The 16,471-nt window shown below is 38.8% G+C and overlaps 1 protein-coding gene across 1 annotated transcript in view; it reads right to left on the bottom strand.

Annotated features, from left to right (window-relative positions):
* JAKMIP2 (janus kinase and microtubule interacting protein 2) overlaps positions 1–16,471 on the bottom strand; it is a 168,934-nt gene that overhangs the window by 43,720 nt on the left and 108,743 nt on the right. Inside the window, exons 3-5 of the mRNA XM_054694271.1 lie at positions 8,161–8,658; positions 4,378–4,587; positions 2,421–2,519 (exon numbers count right to left, since the gene is read on the bottom strand). Coding sequence (XP_054550246.1) covers positions 2,421–2,519; positions 4,378–4,587; positions 8,161–8,658 — 807 coding nt within the window. The remainder of the gene's footprint in view (positions 1–2,420; positions 2,520–4,377; positions 4,588–8,160; positions 8,659–16,471) is intronic.

Below are 16,471 nucleotides of genomic sequence, written 5' to 3'. Positions count from 1 at the left end.
CCCAGAAAATGTTCTTTTTAAAAGTTATACCTTAAATACAATGAAAGTTGAAAATAAAAGATACATATTTACATGTATATGCATAATTAGGGTATCATATTTTTTCCATGAACTACTTAAAGAAAAAATCTGAGATAGTTCTATTACTATCAAAGACTTTAAGTCAAGAAGTATTTTAGTGATAAGAAAAATATTTTATAATGATAGGAAGGACAATACACCAAAACCTATTATAAATTTTAATTTACTTATACCTAGTAATATAACTTCAAATATATATGAAGCAAAATTGACAGAACTAAGAAGAGAAATGGATTGTTGAGAACTGAAATCTGTTTGGAGAACAAGCAAACACAGTATCAATTAATAAAGATACAGAAGTTTTTACACAAGAGAATTAATAAAATTGATTCAAACTGCATCTAACAATTGCAGAGGTGTACCTTCTTTTCATATGGACACGGACATTAAAAAGTTTACCATATGCTGGAGTCATAAAACAAATTCACAAATCTTCAAGAAATTGAATAATACAAAGCGTGTACTTTGACTATAGTAGAATTAGGGTTGAAATCAATAAAAGAGATAACTCAAAAATCTCCAAAAGCTTGGAAAGTAAGCCACCTACTGCTAAGGTGGTCAAAGAAGAAATTACACACTATTACAAAAGATTTTGCACTAAATAGCAATATAATACAACATTTAAAAAAACATGAACCAAAAATACATGTACTTAGAATGTAAACTGTAAGCCACAGAACAGGATATGTCAAATATAGATGTCCAAAAATAATGTAAAAGAATTCTAAATATTTATAAGAACTTAAAGGCAGCACAATAGCAAATGGTCAAAAGATAAAAGGAAAATCCCACAGGACACCCAAAAGGCCAATAGGTATTTCAAAAGTTCCTTGACCTTTCCTTCCTATTAAGAAGGAAAATAAAAAAGTAAGAATATATTTCATGTAAGCATAAATATAGACATCTACAAATAAAACACAGCTACAGATATATAATGGCCCTATATTAAATAAACCCCATTGCCTGATATTAGTAAAATGTAGCACCAGCTTTCTTTATCAGGCCTCTTATATTCCACTGTGTGTGGGATCTGATTTGACATTTCATTTGGGTTAGGATAGAAACACAGATCTCAAAGACCCCTCATTCTCAGGCTATTACAATTTAAGGTGGAGACTTTATAACCACAAACCTTTAATCAAACCAATTTTCTGTGACTGCAGCTTGGTGGGGGTGGGGGGTGGGGGGTATGGGGGCGTGTCAGGTAAAGTTGTCCTTCACCCTCCCAGGTGGCTGCTTCCTTTTCAACGCGCCTCCTCCTCCCTGCCTCAGAGATGAATAGTGAGGAGTGTGGGGTGGAGGGAAACAGAATCCTTTAGTTTCACTTTGTCTTTTGAAAAAAAAAATTTCTTTATTATGTTAGAAAGCCATAATTCTACTTTTTTCCCTGAAAGCTCTCATTTTTCCCTTCCCACCTCATTCTCTCTCTCTCTCTCTCTCTCTCTCTCTCTCTGACACACACACACACACCATCCATAAAATATACTCCTGGTTTCTTAGAAACACTAACACTTTAAGTGACTATTATTAGAAATTTATTTAATTCATCTAACTAAAATAAAAGAACTACTCGTATAAGTAAAAAATATATATATTTCAAACCCAAAAATATACCTAAAATGAACAATTAACTTTGCATGTTGGAAAGGATGTGGAGAAACAGAAACTCTCAGACATTATTGGTGGGAATGGGAATGCAAATTGCTGTAATAACAGAGGGAAGCTGTTCAGTAAAAACTATTGGAGCTGAGGATATACATTCTCTATGACCTGTAATTCTACTCCTTATAGTCCCACCAAAAAAAAAAAAAAAAAAAAAAAAAAAGGACACTTTTTATTTCACTGAAGATAAGTAGCAGCACCATAAGCAGCTTGAAACTGCTATGAAACAACATAAAAAGTCCATTAACAATAGAATAAATCTATTGTGGTATGTAAGTGAATACTGTACAGGGTATGAAAATGAATGAATTTTGCATGTAACACAGTGGATGACTCTTGTAAATGGAATGCTGAGCAAAAATGCCTAACACGAGAGTATGATTCTATTTAATATACATTAAAAACTATCAATAAACACATATAGAGATAGAACGCAGTATACTGGGTAACTTTAGAAGGCTGGTGATGAAGGGAGGTTGAAAGGTATCAGCAACCCCCCATTTGTTCACCTGGGTGGTGGTTATTTGGCTGTATCATTTCGGGTGTATTTATTGAATTTTAACTTTATTATTATTTGTGTGCTTTTCTTTATTACATTATATTTCTATTACATCAATATTTACTTTTACCTATAACACAACACTTAACAGAAAGATAAATTCTCAATGAGAACTCACCAATTCATTTCGTTCATCTCCAAGCAAGGTATTCCTGTCTTCTAATTTTCTTATAGTGGCATTCAATTCAGCTATTCTCTTTTGATTTCTTCGTAAATCCTACACATGAAATTAAATTAGATATGTCTTCAACAACACTGTTCATAGAGCTTGGAATACTGCTCATAAAAGAAATAAACTCAGTTCCTTTCATCTGGCTGAGGAGGTAAGGTTGAAATGTTCTCTTATTCAGGGAAGAGTGAATACTTACCCTCTCCTAACTCCCAATATCAATACTTGGGCCTAAGACCCAGCCTCGCTGAAACTGCACATGAATTCCAGGTGGCGGACACTCCCCAGAGCCCTGACTGCTGGGGTAGAGGGGTCGACCTATCAGATGGGTGAGCTGTGAGGTCAAAGGTCATGTGGTGATTGTGTGAAGTTCAAGGAGCATCCCTTGCATCATGGCTGCATACTGCTTCTCATGACTTAGATAGATGTCCCATTATGTTATTACACTTAGCCCAAGAGAGGATAAAGAAGGAGGTAGGGATGGGTTTTGTAAATTTCTACAGAATCCTGGAGAAAAAGGTCAGAGGGAGAAGGCTGGTGCATTACCTTTAAGTATAAAAGGCAACAGGTTATAGGATGGCCCTTGTTGATATATTTTGCTGAGAGCAAATGGCTTCCTCACTGACATAAATGCTGTGGATCACTTTGTACACAAAGTCATCACTTAATTCTGTGTTTTGGAGTCCACAGGACCTCTATTATTACATACTGGCAATTCCATTATCTTACATTTTGGCAGTGCTATACTGTTGACAAAGTCATTTCACACACATTAAATCCCTAGATTCACAGTATCTTAGAGGATTTAGCAGAACAGGTAAGATTCAGGGAATTAATGACCTGTTTTAAGGTTCTGCGGCTAATGTCAATAGATGAATATCTATATGTATTGAAAGTTAACTAGTGCCAGGCACTCTGCTCAACATTTTATTTATAATCTTCTCTAAACTGTAGACCAGTTGTATAGAGCACTGCTGTTCTTTCTATTTTACATATGAAGAAATTGAGCAATGAAATTATCTGCCTAAGTCTACACAACAAATGGACTCTTGAGTCCTTTGTCTGTTTTCTGGACAATAATGCTACAATGTAGGTAAGTGTCAGTAATAGGACTAAAACTTCTATCTGCTAAATTCTAGTTCAAGTCTGTTCCCACCACCCACTAGGAGATAGAGTATATGCAGAATCTCTATATACCTATATCTGTCTGACTGTCTGTCGATTGATTGATATCTATTATCTATCTATCTTCTGAATTCCAATTCATAAATTATTCATTACTCAATTCTAAGGACTATTGTGGAATTAATCTCTGTTCTTAAATAATACATTTTCATTTATATAGCAGCTAAATAAGATGCAAAAGTCAACTACACTCAAGCTGATTTTTCTCACTGTACTTTAGAAATAATGTATCATATAAAATGAAGAAAATTCAGGGAAATAAGTGTCAGATTCAATCAGACTACAGCTTTCAAATGAGGATTATAAATGATTTAGTCTTGTACAATTTTATATTTTGGCTCCAGTAGGCAATAACAGTCCTTACCAATTTCCAACCTAATTGGACACACAAGGGAAAATTACCAGTCTTGGCAAGAGACAATGTATTTTCACGTAATTTCATATTTTTATAGTAGGTTAAAGTTTGAATAGGTATTGCCTGGCTAGGAAAATTCTATGAAGCACTTAAACAGATCTGTATTTTTCTTGTGAGCTGCTCGCCCAGTGAAGATCACTTTATTGTGTGTGAGTTAGAAAATCCTATTCCCAAGATAGCAGCTGTTTTATAGTAGGAGGTAGAATTGATTTCTTTACAGTAATCAGGAGGAGAGCTTAAGTGAAGTAAAACTTGGGAACTAAATAAAAGACTCTTGAGTTCTCAACCTGATCTTGATAGACTCACAGGGCTGCTGCAGTGTTCGGAGCCATCTCCCGCTCTCCCTGGAATTTCTCTTTTTGGACTGCTCATGTTACACTCGGCCTCCTTGACCAGGAAGAGTTGTTCATCCAGAGCCTCCTTCTGCAGCTGCAGCTTCTGTACATAGCCCGTTTGCGTCTCCAGCTCCTTTTCCAGGGAAAAGATGATTCTGTCCTTGGCTTTGATTTCATCCATCTGAATTAAATGACACCCAGGATATTTTGCTTAACAATGTTTTACAATGGTATGAATTTAACTTCTTTTTTGTTGATTGATATGGAAAAGTGATGAATGTGACAAGTATATTAAATTCATGAGTATGACAAGGTACCCTGCATTGAGGGAGTATCCTAGACTAAGAGTAATTTTTTCCTCTCCAGTATATCCTATGCAGATGCTCTGATTTCATATATTGTTTGAAATGGTGTGGGTTGGCTGGATGTGGGAAAGAAAAGTTACCAAATGTGAAATATTCCCTTAAAATGTTTCCCAGGCTCAGTTCAAGTAGCAGTAGCCACTATGAACAGATAGTTTATAACTAAAGAAGCTGTAGGCTTTCCAGTAGTCTCATCACTTCCCAAGGCAAACTCTAATGCATTCAGACAGGAATTTGGAGCAGGGTCCTTCTATGGTTCAGGTTTATGTGGCTTTCCATTCCCATCCATATTTTAGAGGTCAGTTCTTACAACATTTTAGCGTTACTGTCAGGGAGTCATGGTTGGGACAAGAACAGAAGAACAGGGATGGGAAATACCTGGTAATATTAGCCACTGTTACCCTCTCTATATCTGTGGGATATATTTATTGACTTCCACACTCATTTCTGTAAGCCTGAGAATGACCTAAGAAATATTTCTGTACTAAAGGCCATAGGCACTTGATACTACTGCTTAGAGTTCCTTTGGACTCTAAACTTTTTGCCATCCCCGGATAAGGGCTAGTGTAGTGAATGTCTACAAACAATTTTTGAAGAAAACATAGCAAGAAGGGTAAAACCATTCTCATTTCATTTCATGTGAAATGGGGATAGTGAAGACATAAAATACAACCAGTAGTATACTATTCTCTTTATAAAAATGTCTCCATCCAAGTGATAACAAATCACTTTGTATTTAAATCTTTGCTGTGTTCCTTGGGTGAAAAAAATATTCTGAGACAGGAATTATGTTAAATAGTCTCATAGTTTCCACATGTAAATATCTAAGAGCTATTGTCTCCAAGATGCACTTGGCTAAATTCTGCATGATCCCATGGTACAATCTGGTAACTTGATAAATCAAACACTCTTCTATTAATATGGAATAAAAGCATTGTTTTTAGCTTCTTATTTGTTGTAGATGGTTTGAGTCCAGTGTTATTCTTAACTAAGTAGCCCATTCATTTGATAAGCCTGTCATCTACACTGGTATTTACAGTTTGCCATAGCTCCATATCTACTTGTTCCTAGTCAGTTCTGCTGGGAAATCATTCATGCCTAGAATCATTCTCATCTTCACCATTATAACCGAAAATTAATGATATTCACCTATACCCAAGGCACTAAACTCAGAGATTCACACATATTGTCTCATTTATAACTATCATACCATGGAGGTTTGTTTTTCACCATTTTACAGATGATGACCAAAAACCCAAAGTTAAAGAAATTGGTCACAGTTATGCAGTTAATAGCTGCTGAATCCAGTTCTTGAGTCAGTCTTCTAACTCTAGAACTCAAACTATTAGACATTATGCTATACTATCTTCAACATTATCCTTATACTTCCATCACTTCCCCAAGGGATTTTCTGTGGGATATCCAGTAACAGGTGTCAAGGAGGCTCTATTGTATAGGGATGAAAAGCATGGACTCTGAACTCTGAATACCAAAAATCTTCCAAAGTTCTTCTTCTTAGATGAGAACATACAGAATTCCCTGGGGAAATTTTTTAGACAGAACAGTTCTCATCTCTTGCTGCTGAAGGTAGGGCCAGAATAAGAAGGGAGAAAATAAGACAAGTGCATCTGCATTATCAAAAATGTTGCCCATGTTATTCTGTTTACACCTAGTTTTTGAACCACTCGCCATGTGGCTTAGATTTGTTATTAAGAAGGATTTCAGGTCTATGTCAGCAATGTGCCAGTAAAAGAAAGTCATGGAAAAATTACAGACCAACAAGTGAATAGATTTGTAGATTTTACATTGAAAATCATAAATAAACCAAAATATTTTGTGTAAAACTTCCTTTTCATTGACCTACCTGTTGACTCCAGAGTTCACAATTCTGATTCTTTCTTCACCAGTTATCGTGACATTTCCAAAATCAAACACAGGGCAGAAACCAGTGTATTTGCACTGTGTTTGGTCTTTATTGCCAACCAGTGCAATAGAATAAATTGCAAATAAAGAATTCAGAAAGTGTGGCAAAGGCAACATTTTACAGTCACACTATATTGTAGAACAAAGAAAATGACATATGTTTAGCTTTGTAAAATGTTCTAAGGAATCCATGTTTACTTAAAATTGAAATCCTAGAGATATTTCCAGGGAGCGTAATTAAAATTCTTAAAAAATTGCTCAGACTTCACAGACACAAGAAGGAAAGTGAAGTTTTCCTAAAAATATATTGGTTTTAGAGAAGCTGGAAGTACATTATAAAAGATGGTTAATTTGATAAGATATAACCAATGCTAGACATTCTGAGAACAGATGCACTTAACTGTTTTTCCTTCTAAAATAATTGGACAAGGTCAACCTAGGACATTATAGCTGTCAAACAACAGCATGTTTTATTTTAAAGCACAATGAGAGACCAAAATGGTTTTTGGTTGTACATATGAAAAAGAAAGACCCAACTCTGTAGGGGTTGAAGAAAGTCTTGGAAATTGGTAAGAGCAAATAAGCTACTTGGGAATGACATCCAATTAAAAAATTATAATGACCTTTGTTTGTTTGGGGAAAAAGATCTATTTTTAAAACACCTAGGGATTTTATGGCTCAATTTCTTTCTTTCAGACATAGTTCCTGGAAAGCAGGCAGATGAATCATGCAGGATGTTCCCTGTGGCTGCCATTTTCAGACATCTTGAAAGCCGGAGCCACTTCCCCTACTCCTGTAAAAACTCAATAACATTTTAATAATGGGAAACCCACAAAAACACGATGATGGTGTAAGAGTTCAAGACTTAGACTATTTCTATAGACACCCAAGAAATCAGGGGAAGACACTCTCCATACGAGTGAGACTGGAAAATTCAGGTTTTTTTTAAAGATTTATTTATACAATAGCTGGAGTGAAGGCCAGAGGTGCAGGAGGGTGAGAGGATTCACCAGAAACAGCAGGGAGCAGAACAGGCAGGCTGACTGAAATACACTGCTGAGGGGAGCAGCGGGCGCGACAGGAGAGGTCTGCCGCACCATGTGGGAATCTCCCTGGCCAGCCCGGAATTGAACCGGTGCTGCAGAGGCTGCGGACAGCTTCACAGCGCTGCGCTCAACCCGCTGCGCCACCGGAGAGGCCCAGAAAATCCAGTTTTTATAAGATAGGTGATTGCAATTTTTTTCACATTTTACAATTCCAAGGAAGGCCCAGTCATATCTACCTCCATATTTCCCTACCTACCTACTTACCGATCTGTCTTGTACTTTACATAGAGCACCAGACAATAATGCACACAGAGCAATGTTCCTAATCCACTTATGAAAAACACCTGAAAAAGCAAATCCCACGCATTCCAAAAGCTGGGCAGAGAATGATTCTGCTCTGCTTTACTGCTTCGGGTTACTAACCAGCCTCCGGATATCCCGCTCTGACTCCCACTTGATCTTCGAGATGGCCTCCTGGTGGGACTGATGCTCACTCCTGAGGTCCCCTGCCTTGATTTTATCCGCTTGGATCATATTGCTTAGAGCCTCGTCCACCTGCTTCTTGGCAGTTTTCAGGTCCGAAATTTCCTGTAAGAGCTTAAGGCGCTCTGCATCAAACAGTTTCCGGGCCTCCTCCCGGGCCTCAATGGTGAGCGCTGTCCTTACTTTGTCACTGCTGCCATCCCGGAGAGCACACAGGGCTGACTTGAGCCTCTGGATCTCCCCATCCCGCACCTTCACTGTCCTTGACATCTCCTGCTCGTGCTGTTTGATGAGATTCTCCCTCACGGCCTGCAGCTCCTTCATCTTCTCCTCATGGAGCTTGGCTTTGAGTTCTGTCACCAGGACTGTGTGCTTGCGCTGCTCTAGCTCACGAATCCTTTTTGTTTCTTGAGTCTTCTCTCTTTCAAGCTTAGATACCTAAAGGCAGGGAGAGGAGAGGATGAAAAGAATAAGCCTCAAAGGAAAGGTTGCTCGTAGGCAGGATCTGTGGCTTGGACCCCTGTGATCTCTTAATTCCTCATCTCTTTTCAAATGTGAGCTCTGAGGGGAGGAAACCACAGGCTTTAAAGCTGGGAATACACTGTGTGAAAGAGGAAACACCTGAGGATGCTTACATTACTTTTTCAGGCAAATATTTGATGTTCTGGAGCCTTACTATTCCATGTGTGGTCTGCAGACAAGCGGCTCAGGCATCACTAGAAGCTTATCAATAAAGGCAGAATGTAGGGCTCATCCCAGACCTATGAATCAGACCATGCACTTTCACAAATGCTTAGGCAGCTGGTACACACACTAAAATTAGGAAGACCTGCTACAAATGGTTTTCAGCCCAATTGGAGGAGCTCAAAACAGATCAGCCGGGGAGCTTTTTAGACCAGAAGTCCTTAACTAGATCCAACTGGTAAATGGGGTTGTTTCCAGATAATTCATAGCTCGACATTATAATCAGATTAATAAATTGGTGCCTAAAAATATGAAATATTTTCTCATTTTCTTCTTTATTTGAAGAGACAATAAGGCTGCTAACAGGGAAGGGAAGAATGAAGACAGTTGATGCAGCCTCAAACTTACCTTTCTTATTGTGGCAACAGGTTCCATTCCAAAGCTTCACACACACACACACACACACACACAGACACACACACACACAGACACACACAAATGTAGTTGATTGGGTACTCCGTCTGTTAAGAAAGTTTAGTGGTGGTTGTTATTTCTGCGTGTTCTATGGATGTTCTCTATGTATGTTTCTCTCCCACACTCTTACTCTCAAGCCAATACTCCAAGTAGTTTAATAAAGTGTTCCTCCTAACCTTTTTACCTTCCAGGTATTCCGGTTTAAAAAAGTGTGTGTTATTTTACATTTTCCATGATAATATAGGTCTCCCTATGATTAGCAATGCCTCTCCCTTAATCTGGCTGTGGGTCTGTCTGATTTAGTCGATCAGGATGGGACCCTGGCATCTGTTGCTTGGAAATACCTCTCAGCTCCCACTGTTTTGTCCTACCCACTCCCATCTCTGCTGCCTGTCTTTGCTTTTCTCAATCTCTGTTGTATGCATGCACACACTCACACACACACACACACACACACACACACACACAAACTAACCTGGAGAAAGGAAAGAATTGGGCAGCCCTAGCAGTAATATTTAGTTCAGTGATTTTGAGTCTCTGCCATTTGTAAAATTGGAAGGATTTCATAAAATAATCAGCTCATAAATGTTAAGATTCACACTCCCATTGAAACCATTAAAATTATAATGTCAAGTTTCTGAGACTTCACTTACCTTAATTATTAACCTACATTGAGTTAGAATAGTATTTTCTAGGTGGCATTTTATGAATATTTCATTTTAAAGACATAATATTTCCATATTGGTTATTCTAAAGAACTCAGGCACAACAACACTTAGCAAAATAAGGAGCCAGCCAACCTCAAATGACTGTCTCTGATCATGCCTCCCGCTTGATCATGCCTGGAAATCTAATCACATATCCTCTAGAATGGAGCTGTTCAAATGGTGCCTACCAGCCACACTGGGTCCTTGGGAAATCAAAATCAGAGTTCATTCTTGGTCTGAGTATAATTTATACTCCAGATGTTAAAGACTTAGTATGAGGTAATGAATGTAAAATATCTCCATTAAATTTATATGTTGATTACACATGGAAATATTTTGGATAAATTAGGTTAAATAATATATACTATTAAAACTAATTCTGTTTTTCACTTTTCAAAATTACAGTTACAATAAAATTTAAAAAATCATATACATGGCTTGCATTGGAGCTCTTATTGTCCTCTCAGACAGCACCACTCTAGAGTTCTTGGAGGTTCCTGTAATGAATCTAGTTTTCCCCATACTTATGGTGATATTTTCTTAGTAAAAGCTGGTTCTGATCTATTTTATGCCTACTCAAGAATCACCCAGGGCTCCTTTCTGCTGTGGACTAAAATCCTAATACCTCAGCTTGACATTTCAGATTTTCAGAAGACTTGGTTGGACCTCCAGCTCCCATTCCTACTCCCCAGTCACACCTACATCCCATTCACAGGAGATCAGGCCCCCTGTCTACGTACGCATGTGCCTATGTGCCTACAGTTTCCTCTTCCTGATTTGCCCTTCCTTCAGCTCCTTTTGGTATCCTGTCACTCCAAATGACTCTGAAAGATGTCAACCTCTCAGTCACACCACCCTGATTGCTCGGGACAAAGCTCATTCTCTTGACTTTGTGTTCTCAGTACATTTTGCTAATCCCTCCATACTGGTACTTCCCATATTTTTTTTTTTAGCATACTGGTACTTCCCATATTTTTTTAGCATATTGGTACTTCCCATATTTTTTGTCTGTCCTTACCATTTCCTCTCCAACCCTTAGCTTAGATTGGAAACTCCTAAAAGGCCACCAGTGAGCCTTGTTCATCTCTGTCTACCCAATGGTTGCCAGCACAATTTATAATAAGGAACAAAAGAATGTGTGTGGATTAAAGAACATATGTCAGTATGTTCCCTGGACCAGTCCTCTAACCAGAGATAAGAATAATATATCATGTCTTACAGGTTAGAGAGAACACCCTGCAGTTACCCAGAGCAGGCCCTCATCTCTTCCTATGTAAAACCATACACCCCACAAACATAAGAAAGCTCACTTGTCCTCTCCTTGATGCTTTTCTCTGTGCTTCAATAGGGTCAGTAATGGTGACATTTTTTTTAGTAAAGCCTGGTTCTAGTCTGTTCTATTCCTGCTCAACAATCACCTAAATCTAAATCTTACTCTCCAGTTTCCTAAAATAAACTGAAATGGATTCCTCTATACTGAGGTTGGGTAAACAATAGCCCACTCACCAAATCTTTCCTGTCCCCAATTTTGGTGAATAAAGTTTTATTGGAACACAGCCATGGCCATTCATTTGCATATATCACTTGTGGTTGCTTTCACATCACAATGAATTTGAGTAGTTTTACAGAGACTGTCTGGCCAGAAAGTCTAAATTTTTACTATCTTTTTTTAAAAAAAGATTTACTTATTTATGCATATTAGAACTGGGGTACAGGCCAGAGGTGTATCTGTGGGGGAGGCAGTGAGAAAATTCAACAGGGGCAAAGTGGGGAGCAGCACAGGTGGACTGACTGAAATACACTGCTGAGGGGAGCAGTGGGTGAATCAGGAGAGGTCTGCTGTGCCATGTGGGTCACCTCCCTGGTCAGGGATCGAACTCATGCTGCAGTGGCTGCAGAGAGCCTCATAGTGCTGCATTTTAACCCCTTGTGCCACCAGGGAGGCCCCTAAATTTTTACTATCTTACTCTTTAGAGAGAAAGTTTGCTTCTACATAACACAGTTTTTTAATAGAAGGGTCTCATTTTTTTATGATTTCGAAGTGCTGATAAGGTGCTTTGCACATAGGACCTTAGGAAAATTGTACTTTGGATCAATTTTCAATTTTCTTTAGGAAATCAGTCATTTTCAATTTCAGCAGGATATATTACATATTTGGAAAAGTTGGGTAATAAGTTACTATGGGAAGTTTGAGCAGTTCCTCCTAGAACAATGAAAAATTGTAATAAAAATAGCTAAACAATAAGGAATTGTGAGCTTGCATTTCAACTTCACCGTCAGATATCTCTAAGAAAGTTATTTTGAGAATCTTTGATTGCACTTAAAAATACCTATAAAGGGCTTTTTTAAAGGATTAATCTAGATAATGTATGAGAAAAAACCTTGAACTATAAAGTGCTATGAAGTGTAAGATAATATTAATGGATATAAAAGGGGATACTCATGATTTAGAACTACTTATGTCAAATTCTCTGCAGGTGCATTAATTATAACACTTTCTGATTCTGTCCTTTCTCTCAAATTGCAAGTACTAATCTTTCTTGTGTAGACAGAAAGGAGGTAAAGGAAAAAAGAAAAAAATGTGAAAATATAGGTGAATGGAAAATATATTCTGACATGAAGACAACAACAAATACAAGCAAACACTAGACTTTCTGTATATCACTTAAATGAATCCATAGAACCTGAAGAAAATTCTAAAGCACTGAATTACAGCGGACATTTTTTATATAGACTTATTTTAGTTGTCATGGAAACTGGCATAGTTTTTGCAGAATTTCCAGGTATCATTTTATTTTAAAAGCTTGAGAAAGTGTTTCACGATAAAGCAGATACAAAGGATGTGATTGACACTGAGAGGAAAAAAGAGCCAACAAAAAATTTGTGTAAAATAATTCCCTGAAAATTATTTGCAGCTCAATTGCATCACTGAGGAAATAGATTTTAAACTTTTTTTTTTTTTTTATACAAGCTCTGGGTACAGTCAGACGCGCGGGAGGGTGAGAGAATTCACCAGAGCCAGAGCAGGGAGCAGAGCAGGCAGAAGGACCGAAGTACACTGCTGAGGGGAGCAGCGGGCGGCAGGAGAGGTCTGCACGCCATGTGGGACCCTCCTCCGGTGGCCGGGGAGCAGCCAGGGAGCAGCTGGGGAGCAGCCGGGGAGCAGCAGGGGAACAGCTGGGGATTGAACCGGCGCTGCAGAGGCTGCGGGCAGCTTCACAACCCAGCGCTCAACCGCTGCGCCACCAGGGAGGCCCGATTTTAAACTCTTAATACAATACATGGTAATGAGTCTATAAAAAGATGAACTATTCCTGAGTAACAATGAAAATGATGATAATAATAAAATTTGAACTGGAAAAAAATTATTTAGGAAGGTCAACTTTGAGTAGTGGAAATGTTTGATGGAGAAAAATTTCAGCTGGATCCCATTAACAGCATTTATGGAGGCCTTCTTTCTAAAGGTTTCACTCATGTCACTACTTTTAATGTCCTTAGAAACTCTGTGATGTAGTTAGTATTTGTTTCATCTGCATTTCAACTGAGAAAAGTGAAGAACAGTTTCTCTATAAATGACATAAGAGGACTTATTAGAGCCCTTTGTGGGTCAGACTCAGAAATTCTTGTTGGCTCTGAAACTTCAAGCAAGATGTTTCACCTCCCTCAGCCTCAATTTCTCATCTGTCAATTAGGATCCACAATTCTCATGGTCATTGTGAGGACTGGCTTAGCTAATGTACCAAAAGTCCTCTGGAAAAGAAAAAAGGAAATGCTGATGGTCAACAGGCATTTGAAAAAATGCTCAACATCACTTATAATCAGGGAAATGCAAATCAAAACCACAATGAATGCCACCTCATGCCAGTAAGAATGGCCCACATTAAAAAAACTGACAACAACAAATGCTGGCAAGGATGTAGAGAAAAACAAACTCTCCTATACTGCTGGTGGGAATGCAAACTGGCCCAACCATGATGGAAAGCTGGGTGAAGGACCCTCAAATTATTAAAAATGGATCTACCATATCACCCAGCAATTTTGCTCTAGGAATCTCCAAAGTACAGGAAAACATTAATTTGAAAGGAAACCTGCACTCCTATGTTTATTGCAGCACTATTTACAATAGCTAAGATATGGAAACTACTAAATGCCCAAAAATGGATGACTGGATCAGGAAAATGTGGTACATATATACACAATGGAGTATTACTCAGCAATCAAAAAAGATAAAATTACTCAGCAATCAGAAAAGAAAAACTCATGCCATTTGCAGCAATGTGGATAGAGCCGGAAGGGATTATGCTCAGTGAAATACGTCAGGAGGAAAAAAAAAATATCAGATGGTTTCACTTACTGGAGGAACATAGGGAAACCGAACAAAGCGTCAAAAAAATACAAAACTTGTAGGTAACTATAGATCTGAGGCTTAAAGCAGGGGATGGGGAGGAAAAGGGATCAAAACGGGGGTGGGAGGAGCACAAGAGACCATGGCGATGGCTCACAGGTGATGTGGTGGTGGGATACTTATGGAGACAACACCTGAGGAGGGAAATCAAATACTGTACAAAAATGAATAGCAATGTAAAAAAATTAAGACTTTGTTAAAGGAAAAAAAAAAAACCAAAAGTCCTCTGGAAAAGGCTGGAACACACAGGATGATTATTAATCTACGGAAGACGTTACAATATTAATTTTGATGAATATTATTGTATAATTAATATTACATCATGCAATGTTACATTAATACCACCAACAATATAAGTACCCCTATTACTGTGGTAAGATCAACATGATCATTATTGCAATAGTAAAACCATAAAGATTATTTTCCAAACAAAGAGATGTTCAAAGATAGCATTAGGTTTCTTCAGGATGTCTTGAGTTACCTGGCATCAGTGGCATCCAACCTTAATTTGGAGACTGGATTTAATTTAGATGATGGGTAAGCAGAAGGAGTGGGGTTCAAGGTGGGCCAGGGCAAGGAGGTGAACCCTGAATAAGGCTTTGAATAATGCAAGTCTCAAATCCCTTCTTCTCCTCAGGTTTTATGGGAAAAAAAATCACTGGAACAAGTTAATCCTGTGACAGAAGGAGGGAAAGTCATGATTCCCCTTGTCATTTCCTCTGTCCTAATTCTAGAAAAATGCCAAGGTGAATTCTGCCAAGATAAAGATGGTAATGTTGAGCTTTAACATGACCTTAGAAATTTAGGATTAAAAATTGGCCAACCCGTCACAGGAAGGGAGGGTTGAGAGGTTATCAAGGCAAGACAAGCCAACAAAAGCTTTATCTTGGATTACCTGCATTGGCTGCCCTGGAGATCTAAATCACAGTAGGCCGCCAGGGATTTTCAAGGGCTCTAAGTCACTCTCAAATAGGAGATATGGAGGGAAAAGCTGACACTATAGGAAGCTGTCTTGTAAGGGGGCTTTTATACAGCCTGGACAAGTACAGAGGATTCTCTTTTTTCATTTCCTGTTGTTAGCTACTTATGCTCCCTAAGAGCAATACCAAAGGTGCAGATAGCAAGAAATATAATACCCCAAATACAGCCTTGCACCTGGAGCTCTGCAGGAGTCACTTAAAGAGAGAGAGGGCTGGCTGATTTTCTGAATGTGCCCCAGAGGCCACAGAGCATCGTGGAGAAAGATACTCAGGTTGCCTCGAGAACACTGCAATTCCCATTTTGGCTCCTCTACGCTGTGTGCCACTGGGAGCAAATGAATTCAACAGTTAACAGTTAGAATTTATTTTATTCCTCAGTGAAACTGGAACAGTAATTGTGCCCTGCCTTTGTCCCAGCGTTGTGTGAAGACAGGGAAAATGCTCTGCAGTAGGAAGGGCCTTTCCAGTGCTAGAAACTCCAGCCTAGAGCTGCATCCTCCCAGAGGCTCAGCCCTGCTGCCTCTACCAGCAGAGCCCGGTTCTCTGCTCCCCTGACCACCCCTGTTCCCCCTACCCCCTCTGTCACTGAGCTGCTGTGGTTCACCATAGCTCTAGCTGCCTCTGAGGGAGAGTCGGAAGCCCTGGGAAAGCAGAGGGTGGATTTCAGGTCTCATAGCAATCCCTGCTGTGCTCACACACACTGCATAGTGGATCATGGCCTCATGGTGCTCGGGGAAGTGACAAACAGAGGAAAATGCTTTGGCCTGATTGTTCAGTGTTGTACAAGAAAAAGACAGATCTGGGTGGAGACCGTTCTCTGCCCAAGCCTGGGGTTTCTCACCTACAGAAATACTATAATTGTACTTATGCCATAGGGTTGTTGGGAAAGTTTTTAAAAGCAATCATGAAAACTCCTTCAATGTTGGCATTTTTCTAAGGCCAGACTAGAATTCGGGCAGAAGAGGAAATATGGGGGAGTTGTGACTTTTCCTCCTTCTGTC

This window comes from Talpa occidentalis, unplaced genomic scaffold (assembly GCF_014898055.3).
Source record: "Talpa occidentalis isolate TD23 unplaced genomic scaffold, MPIMG_talOcc4v2.1 talOcc4.13, whole genome shotgun sequence".
NCBI lineage: Eukaryota > Metazoa > Chordata > Mammalia > Eulipotyphla > Talpidae > Talpa > Talpa occidentalis.
This window is presented reverse-complemented; position numbering and strand designations above follow the sequence as displayed.